Source organism: Podarcis vaucheri (genome assembly GCF_965113315.1).
Source record: "Podarcis vaucheri genome assembly, chromosome: 10".
NCBI classification, from domain to species: Eukaryota; Metazoa; Chordata; class Lepidosauria; order Squamata; family Lacertidae; genus Podarcis; species Podarcis vaucheri.
In genome coordinates, this window is record NC_138748.1 from 7142030 (window position 1) to 7160066 (window position 18037).

At 41.3% G+C, this 18037-nt stretch overlaps 1 protein-coding gene across 17 annotated transcripts in view; it reads left to right on the forward strand.

Annotated features, from left to right (window-relative positions):
• Positions 1 to 18037, forward strand: part of MAGI2 (membrane associated guanylate kinase, WW and PDZ domain containing 2) — a 621598-nt gene that overhangs the window by 479108 nt on the left and 124453 nt on the right. For 16 of the 17 annotated variants that reach the window (XM_082239441.1, XM_082239452.1, XM_082239456.1 and 13 more), the window contains one exon: positions 6112 to 6747. The exons of the other annotated variant lie outside the window; for it this stretch is intronic. In XM_082239441.1, coding sequence (XP_082095567.1) covers positions 6112 to 6747 — 636 coding nt within the window. The remainder of the gene's footprint in view (positions 1 to 6111; positions 6748 to 18037) is intronic. 17 annotated transcript variants of the gene reach the window in all.

An 18037-nucleotide genomic window follows, 5' to 3' on the forward strand; every position in this document is an offset into this window, starting at 1 on the left:
AGGCGCAGATTACAGCTATAACAAAGGCGGCATTTTTTCATCTCCGCCAAGCTAAGCAGTTGGCCCCTTATCTCTCTCGTCCTGACCTAGCCACTGTGATCCATGCGACGGTCACCTCCAGACTGGATTATTGTAACTCGCTCTACGTGGGGCTGCCCTTGAGACTGACCCAGAAACTCCAGCGGGTGCAGAATGCCGCGGCGAGACTCCTTATGGGGTCTTCGCTGCGAGAGCACATTCATCCAGTATTATACCAGCTGCACTGGCTCCCGGTGGAGTACAGGATCAGGTTTAAGGTGCTGGTTTTAACCTTTAAAGCCCTATACGGCCTAGGACCCTCGTACCTACGGGACCGCCTCTCCTGGTATGTCCCACAGAGAAACCTACGGTCAGCAAATAATAACATCCTCAAGGTCCCAGGCCTCAGAGAGGTTAGGCTGGCCTCAACTAGAGCCAGGGCCTTCTCGGCTGCGGCTCCAACCTGGTGGAATGCTCTGTCACAAGAGACTAGGGCCCTGCGGGACCTGACATCTTTCCGCAGGGCCTGCAAGACAGAGTTGTTCCGCCAGGCCTTTGGTCAGGGCGCAGCCTGACCCCCTCCTCTGGCAACCTGCACAAAATCTTGCTTAATCGGTTGCCATCAATTTGATTTTAACTAATTTTATAATGAAATATTTTTAGAATGTATGATTATTTGATTGTTTATTTGATTGTTGTTAGCCGCCCTGAGCCCGGCTTCGGCTGGGGAGGGCGGGATATAAATAAAATTTATTATTATTATTATTATTATTATTTGCACCATGCCAACCTCTCCGTTCTGGTATGCAGCAGTGACTCAGCCAGAGGGAGGTCAGAACAGGAGTATACAACTGTGCCATCTGTTATTGTCCTTTAGCTATCATGACTGATGTCCATTGATAAATCCATGCCTCCTGAGTTCGTCTCACTCTTCTCTAATTTCACACAACACAGTCACCTCTCTAGGGGCTCCTGCAAATCCTGGATGTGACATTAATCCCACATAAATATAAATAGCAGCATGTACATGGGATTAATGCACATTTAGGATCATACCCAGAATGATTCACATAATTTCCTTCATGGAAAGGACTTTGCTATTTAAAAACAAAAATCTGTAGCATGCATGACGCAACCCCAGTTTTCCAGAGCCCACTGTTGTTGTTTTTATTGGGTAGCTGTAGTTACAATGACTGTAAGACACAATATCAATGCTGTAAAGAAATAGCTAAAGTCGCAGAACTGAATTACTAAGCAAAAAGTGAATGTATGCCTTTTGGTTAGGCATCTCTCATTCTGGTGCATTTGCTTTAGCTGATGTGCCACAGTGCTTTTCCTGGCTTCAGCTGCAGCTGCACCCAGCGTTTGGCAGGGTCTGGCTGCCAGACAAACAGGAACGTCTCATTCTGCCCTCAGACGCACAGACTTCGTTCAGAGTCTTAACCACTGACAAATTGCTCATTTAAGGCCATATATTTTAAGCTTCATGGCCTTTACAATAATGGACCTGTTTCGTAACTACTGGAAGACAACTGGCTTTGTATTCAACCGGATAAGAATTTAAATCTTCATCATAAATATGGTCAAAAAATTCAGGTAAAGGTAGATGTGTTTTGAAGTGGTGGGATTAGTATCCCTTCCTGTCTCTCTTTATAAAAACAGTTCACTTATCCCCACTTTTGTTTTCCCTTCCCATGGAGCCATTTTCTAGGGGAGTTCGGAATTGTGGGGCAGCACAGTTAAGAAGGCAGTCAAAGATATTCATCGGCTGATGACACATGGCACCCTGCCAGTCTTCCTGGGCAGCAACAGTGGCTGCTTTGTAGTTACCTCATGCTTTGTCATATAGCTAAGCTTTTAGGCTGCTGAGAAGCTTGCAGAGCTACTTCCCCGCTTCTGGGAGCCATTACCTAGATAAATGTGAAGCTTCATGTGGAGAAATAAAATACAGCATCCACAGAAGCACAAATGTATTATAAATTTTGACCTCTTTACATTTAAAAACCCAATTTTGTGTGTGTGCAAGGGTTTCTCCACATGCAGTAATATATTTCACTGCTCCCAAATAGCAGAGTAAGTGTGGAAGACAATTTTCACTATGCTCTTCAAATCCACTGATGCCCTGTCATGCAGTTCACTGGCTCCAGGTTTTTTATTATGATAAAGGGCTTCCATACGCAAAGCCAAGAACAGGGTGGCTTATTTTACCTACCGAGAGAGAAACCTTCTGCAGTGAGTAGAGCTGTTCTTATTTCATGTGGTCTCGATGAGAAAGGATTCATTATTTATGTTTATTATACGTTTCGCTTTGGCACAGTGCAAGCTCCTAAGACCAGTTCTCCCCACAGGATCTGGTCCCGAAGGAGAAACCTGCCTGCTTTTTGTACTCGGTATTCATTTTATGGATTCCCTTCTTAGTGCTATCCTTGCAGTTTTAAGCTCCGCTGTTTCATGTTTACCACATCAGCAAATAATCAAAGCCTTTAGATTCTCATAATTTATTTTATACTTCCTTTCCTGAAGAAGAAAAAGTTAAATGCTTTCATTTAAATAGATCATGCCGCTGTATGTAGAATACAATGGAAATGTAAATAGCCTCGCCGGCTAATCCACATCTGCCTGTGTGTAATTACCGGATGCATGCTGGTTAAGCACTTTTTCTTTTTCTGAAAAGCCAGCTTTTTAATTAAAACATGTGCACAGGGTAAAAGTAGAATTATACTAGGTCTCTCTCAGAAAAAAAAACCTATATAAAATGGCAGATCCTTATCAAAAATATCCACTTCCTGTCATGCTCAACAGCTATGTTTCTTTTATTTTATTTAACCAAATATACTTTTACATTTCTAATAAGCCTGCTACAATCTCTCTGGGCTTGTATCTTGTTCCAGGCCACATTTCTGAAGGCAGGAGGAGATGTGCTGTATTATGGAAAAGTGAGGGTGGGGTGAGACAGTCCCACCAGCAAACACACACACACACACAGAGAGTGGGCTGCTTAACTGCTTAATGTTAACTGAACCTTCTTCTAAGCCACAGAGGCACTGAAGGGTCAGCAAGCAGAGGGAACTAACCAAAGGTATCGTAGATCAACAACTCTGATGTCGTGGGTCAGCATTTTGTTCCCCTCAACGTGCCAGGTACCAGGTTGTGGACTGGCACTGGTCCAAAGAGCCCCACTTAGTGTAGCACTGTTGTGGATAACTAGTTTTATTTTCAGAAATGCCATGATTTGGTTTACGTATTTACATAGAGGCATTTATAGCTCACCGTTCGCTCTGCGTTTGGGCTACGCATCGCTCAGTGCAATTACATCACATACCATCCTCCACCTCCACCCCCAAAACCCTGTGAAAAAATCTGCGTCTTGAGCTGACATCAGAATGTATACCATGATGAGACCCAGTGGCGTAGCGTGGGTTGTCAGCACCCGGGGCAAGGCAAGTAATTTGTGCCCCCTAACCCGTGGATTTGCGCCCCCTAACCCGTGGATTTGCGCCCCCTAACCTGTGGATTTGCGCCTCCTAACCCTAACCCCCAGATGTTGCGCCCGGTGCGGCCAGCCCCCCCTGCACCCCCCACGCTACGCCACTGATGAGACCAGACACATCTTGGAGGGAAGGGCATTCCACTGTCTGGGGCACTGTAGAAAATGCTTACTCAAGCCCCACAATCCCAAAACTGCAGCAGCATTTTGGGTTCTACAGCCCCTTAACAAAAGAAATCTAAAATTCAAATATAAATAAATACACATTGCAATGGAGTACAGTATTGCCCTGCTATGTTGCTATTATACACACACTTAAAAAAATAAAAATACAACCTGAGTGCAGTCATCACATGTGGATAGCTTCCTCCAATTTCTGTTGTGTTTCTAGAGGGATTCCATCTGGATAAATCCCCCCTGTGAGTACGGCTCAATTCTCCATCACTATATATTTTGAGTTGTCAAATAGCTCTGCCATGTCTGTATCAGGCAGTCATTTTGGTTGCCATAAGATTATGTCACGATGTACTTTGCCTTTGGTGTCCTTAAAGACATTTAAGTCCTTTCTAGACCTACAGATGTGGCCCATTGTTGCACTGCCCTGATCCACTGCCCTGCGCTTACTTAGACATCAGAATTCAGATTTTTCCCAATTTGAAACATACGTTCATAGCTTTGATGCTTTGCTTGCTACAGTTGCTCACAGCTGCTCAGAACAGATGCACAAAGTGAACAGGATGGAACCTACCAATGGTGGTGATTGTGAACTAACCATGGTTTGGTTTAGCAGGTCATTAAACCTGGGGAAACTACAAGCAACAGCCAAGGTTTGGATGAGACAAACCATGAACCTTGGTTTGGATGACACACTAAGCCAAACCATGGCTTAGCTCATAGTGGCACCCTAGCAGCATGACCAAAGCTTCCAAAATCTCCTTCCAGTTTGATGTTACAACACTTCAGAAAGACAAAAAGCTACAGATAGTGTTATGGATTTCTCAGGAGTCCATTCTTTTGCCGTTGCCTATTTAATTCTACAGATGTCTGCAAAAATGTCATTTATTAGATCTGTTTTAAAGCTAATTGCAGAGTGGTAAGGTCTAACATGTTCAGTATACAGCTCTCTCCCAATCAATGCCTGTTGCTTTTATAGACACAAAATCCTAAGAGATTATGATTGGCACGTTTTGGCAATTGATTCAACCTTCATCTGTAAAAGCACACAGTTGTGCCTTTTCTTTGCTGCTGCTTTCAGTGAGCCAAGAGAAATATACAGGGGCCCTCTATCTGTAACTCTATTATATTATATTATTATATATAGATTTGTTGTACCTCTCTGCAACTTCATGGATAAAAAGTAACCAGAGATGGAAAGTAAGACCCAAACACAAGCATTTGAACTTGATCTATTATGAGATGGAAAATTCAAGTGTAGGTGGATTGCAGTTGAGGAGTGGAACTAGAGTTTGTGCCCCGGCAAGCCTCCCCCCCCCCCCCGCCGCCAGTGTGTACCTAGACTGTGGGAGAGGCCATCAGAACCTTCCCTCCTGTCAAGTTTGTATCCATTCTTGTTCATTTATCTAATTGTAATGCAAAAAGCTATTGCTGGCAGGTCCAGGATGAGCTAGTGAATGAACCTTTGATGTGATGGTACTGGCGCATCCGGGTTTCTTGCAGGGTCTGGTCCCTGTGTATATTTGGGTGTTGCTGTTGAGCATCCATTATAGATTAGGGAGCTCTCTACATGGAAGGACAGGTCTACCACCCTGGACTTGGGAGAGGCAAGTATCATTTTCCAGGATGGACTATAGATTATTGATAATATATTGGAATTTTTTTAGGTAACAGCACATGGTGTTCTATCACTGTCTCTTCTGGCTCAGTCTTGAAGCAGATCATTCTGGGTACCATTCTGTCCTTGTTGAACGGCATTTTTACTTTATTGGATTCATAGTGTGATTTTTTTTTTAAATGCCTGTTGCAAATCCTTACAGTATGTCCCTGTCCAATGATCTGGAACATATGCAGTGGTATCACAGGGATTGGCTACAGAAAAATGGATCTTGTAGTGTCCTCTGGAAGCTAGAAGTATGTACTATAGATATGTTCAGCAGTCAGTGCACACACAAAATAAGCAATGGATATTGGCAGGAGGTTAAATGCTACAACCTTTCTGAAAATAAACATGACTGAAAACATGTCACATGCAAAATAATAAATAAATCCTGTTTCACAAATGTGTTTAGAAGAAAAGGATCCAACTTTGAATAACAGTTTCCATAAGAAATTGGAAAATAAAGAGGATATTGCTTTTCTTTGTGTCTATGGGAGAACAAAAACTCCAGTTCTATGTACACAACAGATGAAAAGTTCTCTGTTCCTAGTAGCCTCTGTGATTTATTTTTAATTTGGAAATATTTCAAAACTTGAGGTAAATCCATGCCACTTTTTCAGCTGCTAACATTATTTTTTCAGGCCAGCATACGTTATTGTGTCAACAGCTGCAGCAAAATGGTGATCCCTTTTGGAGATCCCAAACTGATTCACTTTTTTAAATTCAAGAGTAGTTGAAGTTATCTCATATCACTATTTTTTTCTCTTTCTAGGTGATGTCATTGTCTATATTAATGAAGTTTGTGTCCTTGGGCATACTCACGCAGATGTAGTCAAACTCTTCCAGTCTGTTCCCATTGGTCAGAGTGTCAACCTGGTGCTATGTCGTGGATACCCTCTGCCCTTTGATCCTGAAGATCCTGCCAACAGCATGGTGCCACCACTTGCAGTCATGGAGAGGCCTCCAGTAGTAGTAAATGGAAGACATAACTATGAAACTTATTTGGAATACATTTCTAGAACTTCTCAGTCTGTTCCAGATGTAACAGATCGGCCACCACATTCCTTGCACTCCATTCCAGCAGATAGTCAGCTTGATAGCACATTCCCACCACCTGTTCATGATGATAATGTATCAATGGCTTCTTCTGGGGCCACGCAAGCTGAACTCATGACCTTAACCATTGTGAAAGGGGCCCAGGGCTTTGGCTTCACTATAGCAGACAGTCCCACAGGACAGAGGGTGAAGCAAATTCTAGACATTCAGGGGTGCCCTGGTTTATGTGAAGGTGACCTCATTGTTGAGATCAACCAGCAGAATGTACAGAACATGAGCCATGCAGAAGTAGTGGATATACTTAAAGAATGTCCAGTTGGAAGTGAGACTTCTTTGATTATCCATAGAGGAGGTAAGTCTAGAAAGCCTGCACAATTACAATAATATGTATGAAAGGATCTAAAATATGTTTGCTATGTCACTGTGTGGAAGAAAGTTCTCTTCCTAAATCTGGAAGGAAAAAATGTATACCTACTGAGGCATGTAGGCAAAATGTGATATTATAGTGTAAATTGCCCTTCTGTTATGTTTTGAGACATTTAACACTCATTAGAATTTTTGTCTTTGTAAGTGGAAAATGTAGGTGTTATTGTGCGCCCCAGCTTCTTCTTCTTGTTTTTTGTTCGTTTGTTTTGTTTATGCATGATGTTTGTACGTAGAATGTTACAAGATGTAGAGTGTTGCAGTATTTAAGTGTAACTCTCATATGCCGATTGGATCAAGAGACCTAATGATCCACTCAACCAAGAGTACATGGTTCATATGAAGCAGGTTGTAAATTCACCCACAACATGTTCAGATGATATATCAGTTGATTCTGAGAGTGTTCTCTGATTTGGAAAATCTAATATCTCACAGAGTCCATATTAAGAGATTTAGTTACATATCTGATTGTTCTCCCTGTGGCATAAATATATGATTACTTATATCTACAAGACTTTTATGAACAATTACTACAGATTAGATTTAATTAGAAGTTACCCTGTGGAATTAAAATTGACTGAAAAGACTACCCAAAAGAGATGAAATAGTAATATGTATGTAGAGCTGACAAAACTTGTAAGTTTCATTGCAGCTGTAAAATTGAAAATGTTTTTTCAGCATTTTTTTCAAGAAACCAATAGTAGCAAGCAAAAACGTATGTGATTTAATAAGAAACTAGGATGGCAGTCCTTCTGCCTTTCTGTATATTTGTGTGTTTTATGAGAGGAGGTTTCATCCCTTCCCTTTAAACCATGACCCCTCCTGGGCGAGTCCCTGTCGCACTGGGCTCAATAAAGTCATTGAAATGAAGAATACTTATTTATGAAGAAGCAAAGGAATGTTTGAATGAGTAGCATTTGATTTAAGAAACCCGCTTAAATACGTGTATTAGTTTTGCTTTGAATTTCTCGGTATAATTCAGTATGAATTCTGAATTAAATCTATGCTGGGGAACATTGATGAGACCTCCGGGTATAGGGCGGTATATAAATTCAATAAATAATAATAATAATATTTCTTACCCTATATTTTGATTGCATTACATCACTGCTACTGAGTCAATTTCTCCAAACAGTTTGTATCTAGACTGGATGTATTTAGTATGGGTAGATCATGCTCATTTGAATATGAATCTGTTATCTCTTAATAAATGTTACCCTTTTGCACATCTAGGCATAGGATAGGATTTTCTTACTGTTTCAATGTTTCTAGAGTCCTGTACTCACATCACATGTGCGTACACTAATTATGCATAAGGGGAGAGCAGAATTGTGCTCATAGGCCGTTTTCCCTGCCCTCATATATGCAGTTGGATTCCTTGTGGACAGCTTGTGTACATTCACTTGGTACATGTGTAGGTTCTATGCCAATATTATGCATGTAGGTGCCGAACAAAGCCACACATTCATCCTACACACATGTCATGTGTGTGTGTAGGACTAGTGTGAAGCAGTGAATTTAATCAGATGTACAGTAGGATAGCATCTTGCATGATATTACTTTCCGGGATGTAATATGTAAAGGCAAAATCACTTAAAGTCAGAGCAACCCCCCCCCCTCGGGACCACCTCCAGGGCTGGTGCAAATTTTGCGGGGCCATCCTAGGTTTTACAAGAACTCACAGAGCCCTCTAAAGCCCACACAAGATGTTCCCAGAGCCTGGGAAGCAATGTGGAGGGTTGAAAAAAAATGCTCTTCTCATGCTTGATTTTCCCATTGCTTGCTCTGGGAGCCTTCAGAAGATCTTGTGATAGCCTCCAGAGCTCACGTAATACTTCACTGTGTCCGGAAAAACCTGGTGTAGAAATAGCTTCTTAAGCTCTCCTCCTTGCTTTCCGGGTGCTGGGAAGCCCTCGCACCATCTTGGATGGCTGCTTCTGGCAGTCCCCCCCCCCTTTCCTCCACCCCACTTTTAATTCTTTTTGGCCAAACACGTAAAACTGTGATCACCTAAGTAAAAACTTGCAGTCCTACTGTATAACTATTTGAAACATCTAGAATAAAAGGCTGTGGTGCAGTCAATGACCCCTAAATAAGACCAAATATCAGAAATGACTTAAAGGGGGGAAGACAAATTTCAGCATTTTAAGCAGTGAATAGCAAAACAAATGCATAGTGGTTTAAAGCAACCATTTTTTAAAAAAATTGAAGAGATGAACATATGAAGAATGAAGCTTTGGTTTATTGAAACCATTACTGGTTTTGGAGTTTAACTGTTGCTCTTCCAAGTTAGCTCCTGACAATTTTTTCTGTTTAAGATATATTTTACTCAAATGCAGAATTTTGAACTTTTACTACTCTTTTTCTGTTTTTAACAGTTCAATCCTATACATGTCTAGTCAGTAGTACGTCCCACTGAGTTAAGTGGGGTTTACTTCCAGGTAATTGGGCCTTGGACTGAAGCCTAAATTACTCTCGTGGTGAAGCTGTTTAATCCCTGGTATTTAACATAGTAATAAAAATTTGGTACCTAAAAAAATATTCTTTGGTGCATGTGTTTTTTCATTGGTGCCTCAGTGGGGATTACTTTTGAGTAGACATGCATTGGATTGCATAGTTAGTGCCTTTAAAAAACCCGATCACGAATAGTTGTCTATGAAATACTTTCCCCCTTTACACTGTTGTAACTAAAGCAGTGATATTGTACATCTATAGACTGTCAGCATTTCTTGGGAGCAGACAATAGAAAGCTGTAGTGTTTTATGTACAATTGACGTAAAATGGAAAATAGGTTTTCTGAACTGGAGACTGTGCACATCACCTGAGGCTTATTGTAATCATTTATGCAGTGAATAAAGGACCCCCTGGTTAGATCACTTGACAAAAGCCTGTTTTCCACAAAGCTAAACATTAAGTGCATGGGGGGGGGGATAATTGTAGCCTGTACATGCACCCAGGCTCTACCATGCGCTGCCTCCCGTGGCAAGCCATATCTATTACAGAAACCTTCCTCAACCTTGCAGCCCCCGTCATCCTAGATCATTGGCCGTGCTCTCCGGGGCTGATGGGAGTTGGAAGGCATCAGGTTGGGGAAAGCTATGTTACAACGACACAATTTTCAGTTCCTGTGTGGTAGTGCAATAAACATGGGCCAAGCTATTTATTTATCTGTTTATTCAAACATTTTTATCCCTCTCTTCCACTCAAAACTAGCTACCCACCAGCTTGCAGCAAGTATACAAAACAAGAAAAGTAATAGTAGTAATAGTAATAGTAGTACAGTGGTGCCCCGCAAGACGAATGCCTCGCAAGACGGAAAACTCGCTAGACAAAAGGGTTTTCCGTTTTGGAGGTGCTTCGCAAAATGAATTTCCTATGGGCTTGCTTCGCAAGACGACAATGTCTTGCGAGTTCCTGCTGGTTTCCCCCCCCCCCTTTTCTAAGCCGCTAAGCCGCTTATCAGCTGATCCAATCAGCAGATAAGCCGCTAAAAGCCGCTAATAGCACTAATCCGCTAATCCGTCAATGGGCTTGCTTCGCAAGACGAAAAAACCGCTAGACGAAGAGAATCACAGAACGGATTCTTTTCGTCTTGCGAGGCACCACTGTAGTAGTAGTAGTAATAATAATAATAATAATAATAATAATAATAATAATAATAATAATAATAATAATAGGAGGAGGAGGAGGACAGCAACAAGAGCATATACAAAAGGGTAATAAATGAACAAATCTACAGAAATGCTTGCAAGGTCACCTTGGCTCTGGTAAAAATACTTATTAATGCACCTCCTGCGCATGGTTACCTAGAAGTAAGTCTCACTGTGTCCTACCAAGTATATTTAGGGTGTCAGTTCCTCCTGAACACACGCAGTAGGGCGGATAGTCTATCCTTCCCAAGAAGCAAACTCCAAAGTCTGGGCAATGCTACAGAAAAAGGCCAGTTGTGACTCCCAGTTTTTTGCACCTCGCTGAGCAGAGGGCATTGCACCACGTGAGCCTGTTGAAGCTGCTGGCCAGCTTGCCTGGCAGCACTGCAGCCCCCATGGCTAGGGAGGAGGAGGATGAGCCCCCTGAGGCATCTCTCAGCCCAGCGGGAACTCAAGGAGGAGTGGGATTGTGCTCCCCTTTTGCTGCCATCCCATACTGCCTTCTTCCTCCTCCTCTAGAGGCTCCCCACTGAGGGCTTTAGTTGTCACTGGTTTACAGGGCCAGAAAGAATTTTTACTCTCAACCACAACTGGCCCTTGGTGTGGAGGTTTTGGCTTTCTTTCAGTAGGTAGTAAGCAGCTGTTAGGCATCTTATATGCATAGTCACAACTTGATGGAAATGTGATGGGGTAGGCTTTAAGTATAAAGGAGGACCCACCCCATGGAGGCCCTGAGGTTGCAACCAGCTCCCAGCCCTAGCTAGGTTACCAGCTGTCCCAGTCACATGGTCTTGCACCATGCTGGGTCCTGAAAGCTGGACAACTCCCATTGTATGTCCCAGCAGGGCCTGCAGGGCCAGAAGGCCTTGTCCAGACCCACCTGCTTTTGTTAGTCAATAAAGCTCCCATCTATGGTGCCTGGTGTGTTATTGGCTTATGTCCTCTCCTATCCCTGAATGGGCCCAGACAGCTACCTCACAGTCACAGATTTGGTCTGCATTGTTGCTGTGGGACTTGCATAGATCATGTCAAGCCCATGTTCTCAATTTAAAAATGTGAATAGGTTATTGAAAAAAGACATTTCTGTGACCTGCTTGAACCATGTCCAACCATCTTTGTTGCTTCTTCTCCCATTTTGCTTCTCATTCCTTCTCATGCCTTCTGTTGCCTCTCCTATTTCTAGCATCCGACTGCATAAGCATTTCTCTTTTCTGTTTCCTCGGAATATGCCATGCCCTAGTGCCACTGTTCATTTATCCCATAGCCTCTAACGAACCGCACTTAACTTTTCTCCTTGTCTTTTCATGGCTTTGCATCTCAAGATTCTATCAGAATCTTAGCAAGCTCAGCATCAAAACAATTTCACTTTCACACATGAAGGTTCTCTGGAAATCTTTTGATTGTAAAGAGACTGAGTGGTGCAAATGTTTCCAGAATGTCCGATGTTATGCTGTGAACTGCTCTGAGATCTTCAGACAAAGGGCAGTATACAGATTTCATAAATAAATAAAATAAATACTGCGTGTCAACCACCTTCTATACCACTGGAACAAATATACACCTATGTGAACTGATATAAACATTTGCTCATGTTTATTTATTCACGTCTAAGCACCCTAACATTTGTATTAATAGCTTTCATATTTTGTTGTGCATCTCTGTAGAGCAGTTTGCAATTGCTTCATATTTCTGAATTAGAGATAGGGAAACATAGATCATTGTGGGGAGTCTGTTAATTTGTTGAAGACAAGAATGAGTATTATTTAGTAATAATAAACAGTGACAACAAAAACTATGTTAATTGCACTCATAAAGTAGCAATATGGAAATGTCACTCCTTGTTATAAGTTTCTTTGTGCTATGTACTTTTGTATAATATTGCTTTTGTGTTAGATATGTAATTTTCCTATATGTTTCATGACAGGCTTTAAAATTAGTGGATATAGCTGTTTTTATAACTAATAATGGTAGCACAGCCTCCAGACATTTGCTTAAGAAGTATATACTAAACTTAAGTGGTAATTGTGTAAATAAATTGAAGGGCCAGCTATCAAGGGGATATATATATCCTAAGTTAACTTCCATTAGCATTATTGAGGGTTGCATTGCACACAGTAAGAGGAAACACATCTCCGAATAATGCTTTTTATTAGACAGAAATATTCATTTATGCATATGTAGATGTTGGCATTCCTGTTACATAAAATATTGGAACTACACATTAAAGCCTCTGTATGCAAACTAAGGCTATAGTGTGCTGTTTTAATTCTGTAGCTATTATGAAACTGCCAAGAATAGCTTTAGGACAAAATTTGAACATTTATTTCCATATGAAGTAGCAAAGCTATTTAGTTATGCAGAAAGCAATTGCTTACATTGGATATTGGTCAGGATCTGAACTTTTGTCCTTGTTGAAAGTCTTGTACAATGTTGAGTGTGGAGTGCTTGGAATTTCTTTGTTATGGATCACTGGGGGAAATGGCAAATTTTGGAGGCATATCCAATCATCACAGTGGGGTAATGGTTTAATGCTCATTTGGAAGAGAGAGAGAGGCAATAGCTTGAAGGGAAGCAGGATTCCTGTTGATTTTTGGACTTGAAGCATATTGCCCAAGAACCACCCAAACCCAACCTTGCCTATCTGATGAGATTGGCTTAGATCAAGGAAGGGGGAGCTGCGACCCTCCAAAAGTTGTTGGGCTCTAACTCCGAAATAACCAGTGGTCAGCAGTAATGGAAGTTGGAGTTGAACAACCTCTGGAGAATCACAAGTTCCTTTCCCTAGCTTAGATGACACTTTACAGTGAGATGCCATTAGGAATTCCTGACTTTCTAACTGAAAATGTTGTGCTTGTGTATAAGGGTGTATGTAAGATTTAGCTAAATATGTTGAATGTCTTATCTTGTGGTCCACACAGCATGTGTAATATTCTTTTTAATCTCTCTGTTGGGCTTCTGAGCTTTTGTTGGCGTACATTGTGTAGATGATGTGATTTGTAACCTCAGAACAATATTTTGTGGCAATAACAGAAATAAAATGAGATAATATTCTATGAAACAAGTGAAATCATTTTTGTGATAGAGGTATTAGATGTAGCGTTTCTTTGTGATAAATTCCTTTATCATTCCAAAAGCATGAAAACTTTCTTCATGCCCCCTCCTTAGATCCAGTTAGCTGTGATTGGTGCACATTTTGAGGCAGCAACTGCCAGTGGGGTTCAATTCAGCTAATTGAAAGGTTGTTGCAGGTGCAGAGAGTTACAATCATGTTTAATCCCATGATGTTCAAAAGCCCAATAGACAAGCAGGTGAGGTGTGACTCCACCTTGCGTCTATCTCATAGCTTCCCACCATATAGAGCAGAGATGGGGAATTTCTGCTCCTCAAGAGGTTTCTGGTCTCCAACTCAGCCCCAGCCACCATGACTGGTGGTCAGGGGGGTGGGAGTCATAATCAACAGCATCTGGAGTACCACAGGTTCCCCATTCCTGATGTACGGCAATGTTGACAGTCCTTGCTATGTGGATGTAAGTGTAAAATTGCGATCTGTGGTGTCAAACCAAGCATTGTTTCAAAAACTCCTGTTGAGTAGTAATCTCACATAAGTGAAAACAAATGCTAAAGCAGCACTGTTCCAGTGTCAGCTTTTCACCTATCCATTTAGTTCCATAGTTATTTTTGGCAGACTCCACACAGATATATGGCACACTTAATCCAAAAGAATTTTTTCAAAAACTTTTCAGAAGATCATCGATTTACCACTGTAAAAAAAATAAAACCAAAAGTCATAAGAAGAATTTCTTCTTATTATGAGACAGACAGACAGACACAGATAGACAGATCTGTGAAAATAATAATGTTTATCTTCATGTTCCTGTTTTCAAAATGCTTCACACCCATTGGGTTGTATCTAATTTCTACTCACAGTAGACTCATTGAAATTAAGGGACCTAAGTTGGTCCTGTTAATGATGTCCTCCAGTGTGTCTGGCTATCAACCAGAAGGTTGGTGGTTCAAGCCCACCCAGGGATGGCCATGGGCTGGACTAGATGAACCTCAGGGACCCTTCCGACTCTACAGTTCTATGAATTAATTTCAGTGGGTCTACTCTGGGTATGTCTAACTTTGGATGCAACCCACTAGGTATATAATCCTAGCAAGAGCCCTGCAAGGTAGTCCAGTGTTATTATCTACAGGTTGCATTTTTAGTGATCACTCTAAGGTGAATTCTTCCTGGCTGGGGTAAAATTTGAAACAGGGGAGGACACCCACACCATACATTTAAAGTACGCTCAATGCACATTTAAAGCATGTGGTTTCTCCCAAAGAATCCTGGGAATTGTAGTTTGTTTAGAGTGCTAGGAATTGTAGCTCTGTGAGGGGAAGGTTAATGGGAGGGCATCATATCCTTTATAGTGTAGATCTGCCCAGGGACTTTTCAAATCATGCTTATATTTTTACCCACCCTTTTCTCCTGCATACATGCTGCATACTTTTGACTATTTTGTGAGGCTAACTCCAATTCAATCTATTCCATATTCTCTTCACGTGGGCCTTCATTTATACAGAGCATAGTTTTTTATAGGCAAGGAAGACATTTCTATTTAAGTAACAGTGTTACTGTGTGAATTCAGCTTACTGAGTATTGTGACATCTTTTTTCTCTTAAAAAAAATAAAATGATTCCCTGCCTTGTGCTTTAGCACAGTAGAGGGATTTAAGATATCTAATTATTATGATTTTTTATAAAAAAAATCAATGTATGAATTTTCAGTATGGGGAGAAATCAGAGACTCCACATGTGAGTCTTAAAGCCCAGGCTTTGTCATTTTCTTTGAGGCTAGAAATAATTTACATTTCAGCATTTCTAACAGAGCAGTCTGCTAATGTCTAGGGGAAATAAATCGATGCAGCAGCTTCTTTTTCTTTCTTTCTTTTTTTAAAGAGTGAAAGTAGCTTATGCTAAATAATTCATCTGGGATTAGCTTGCCTCAAAAAAAAAAATGCAGATAGTTTTGCTACTTCAGTATAATCTACATGTTTTAAAATTCCAAAAGTTAGATGAAACAAGGTTATGAAATACTAGTTGTTCCTCATGTCCTTGTGGGGATACTTTCAGAATTTTTTTCCTGAAAATTCTATGTCCATTTTATCTATCCTGGACTCTTATCTTGCCTTGCAGTGAGCCTGAATTAATTCAGTCCAAGGAAGTTTCAGTTTAGTCCTGATTTTGCCCCAATTAGAGTCTATTCCAGATTAAGCCCCACTCTCTCAAAGAAGACCATGTTCTTGCATTCTGAATGAGCATATTCTGCTCTAGGTCCTGTGTGTCTATTGCAAGACCTGTCAAAATCCTGATTTCTAATCCTCTGTGCAAATTCTGACCCTTGAGTGGAGGTCTTGGCCCTAGAGTAGAAAGGATGGGGGTGGTAATCATTAAGCATTCATGAGATATAAGCTATAGGCTAATATACACACTTACTAAGGAGTAAATACCCTTGAACAAAGTGGGACTTACTTTTGAGTAAGGTATAGCTGCATTTCACTGTAACATTGTGGTTTTTAAAACATTTGCTTAGTGGATTGTCTTGTTGGATTTAACCCTGATTAGGATTAGTCTGTAACTTTAAAAAAAATACAATTTATTGATTCCTCTTTAAAACGTCACAAGACTCTGTTGTTTCTGCAGCAAGAAACTAACATGGCTACCCCTCTGGCAAGTGACTCTTTTGATGAAAACAAAGGAAATTGTGGATTTGAAAGTAAGAGGGGAAACAAAGTCTCAGTTGCAACAAAAAAACAGGGGGGGGGGACATGTTTGTAGCTGTATGGACAGGACAGTTCCATAGATCAGTGTTTTACCCATAACTTATGTCATGTTTAAATCAGATCTCAATATCTGTCCCAAACATAGGGTGGGGCATTTTTAATAGCAAAGAGAACTCATAGGAAAGTAGCGCAGCTTAGCTTTCCCAGCCAGAATATCAGATAGCAGATATTCTTCTAGTCGGAAGAAATGCTTTTGGAGGCAGGACTATGTATGGCAAGGTAAGCAGCGACTGGGGGAGCGGTTGATTCGCTGACCCATGGGCCTACCCCATCTTTCTACGCGCTTGGGACTGATCTCTATTAAACATGGTAGATTTGCAGCTATAACAGCCAGCCTGGTCCCTAGGCAACTCGTTTAGAAGTGCAGTACAAGTATTTTCAGCCTAGTGCAGAGTGCAGAATTCTACTTCTGTGAAACATAACTATCTTGGAAACCCATCTTAAAGGTGATAAAATGACCTTGAGATTAGATACATACATACTTCGTATCTTTTATCTGCCAACCCATATTTCATAGTATGGAGTAGGAAATATTTTTATTTTTAAAAACCCTCTAAAGAAAGTGTAATCAATTAATTGCTTTATTCAATTGTATGTGATTATTATTACCGGTATTTACAACATTACAAAGTTAAGCACACAACTGTAATTTTATCTGTATTTTTAGTATGAGCTACAGGCTTTCAAGTTCAATTTGAATCTAGTAAAGAAACTTTTAACCATGCAGTCCCTCTTAAAGTTTTGTCTTTATTTACCAGGACAGTATTTTCCTACTTTTTCTGGCTCCTCTTCCCCTACATAAGTACTTTTCCTATTTGCTTTTTGAAGGTGCCTTAATTAGCTCTTAGTACTGCATGAGTTGGGACGCGGGTGGCGCTGTGGGTAAAAGCCTCAGCGCCTAGGGCTTGCCGATCGAAAGGTCGGCGGTTCAAATCCCCGCAGCGGGGTGCGCTCCCGTTGTTCGGTCCCAGCGCCTGCCAACCTAGCAGTTCGAAAGCACCCTCGGGTGCAAGTAGATAAATAGGTACCGCTTACTAGCGGGAAGGTAAACGGCGTTTCCGTGTGCGGCTCTGGCTCGCCAGAGCAGCGATGTCACGCTGGCCACGTGACCCGGAAGTGTCTCCGGACAGCGCTGGCCCCCGGCCTCTTGAGTGAGATGGGCGCACAACCCTAGAGTCTGTCAAGACTGGCCCGTACGGGCAGGGGTACCTTTACCTTACTGCATGAGTTGATAAAGTTGCCTTTCTTTGGGGTTTAGCTCCTTCCTCTGAGTCTCTAGAACAGAGAGGGGGAACTTGTGGCCGTTCAGCTGTTGCTGGAATGCAGCGCTCATCATCTGTGATCACTGGCCTTGCTGATGGGAGCTGGAGTCAAATAACCCCACTATAATTCCAAGAGAATCTCACTGGCATAGACACACCTTGCCTTTGGTCTGCATTAAGAATGCAGATGCTACATAGTACATATCCTGCTTTTCCTGTGGTGCAACAATGGAGGTGTTATTTCAATATCTTAAGACAGTTATGCTTTTTCTGCTAGCATATACTTAACAATGACTATCCTGACCTTTCAGCCAGTGGAAAGCATACATCCTAAATCGGATTCACTCAGCACTAACCTCTACAGCACTTAAAAGCCTTTTTTTATTCTATGCTTCTGTGATGGCAATATACCCCCCAAATAGTGGTTCCAGTGCCATGCAACCAAATGGCTTAGATAAGAAACAATTAAATTTTGCAGG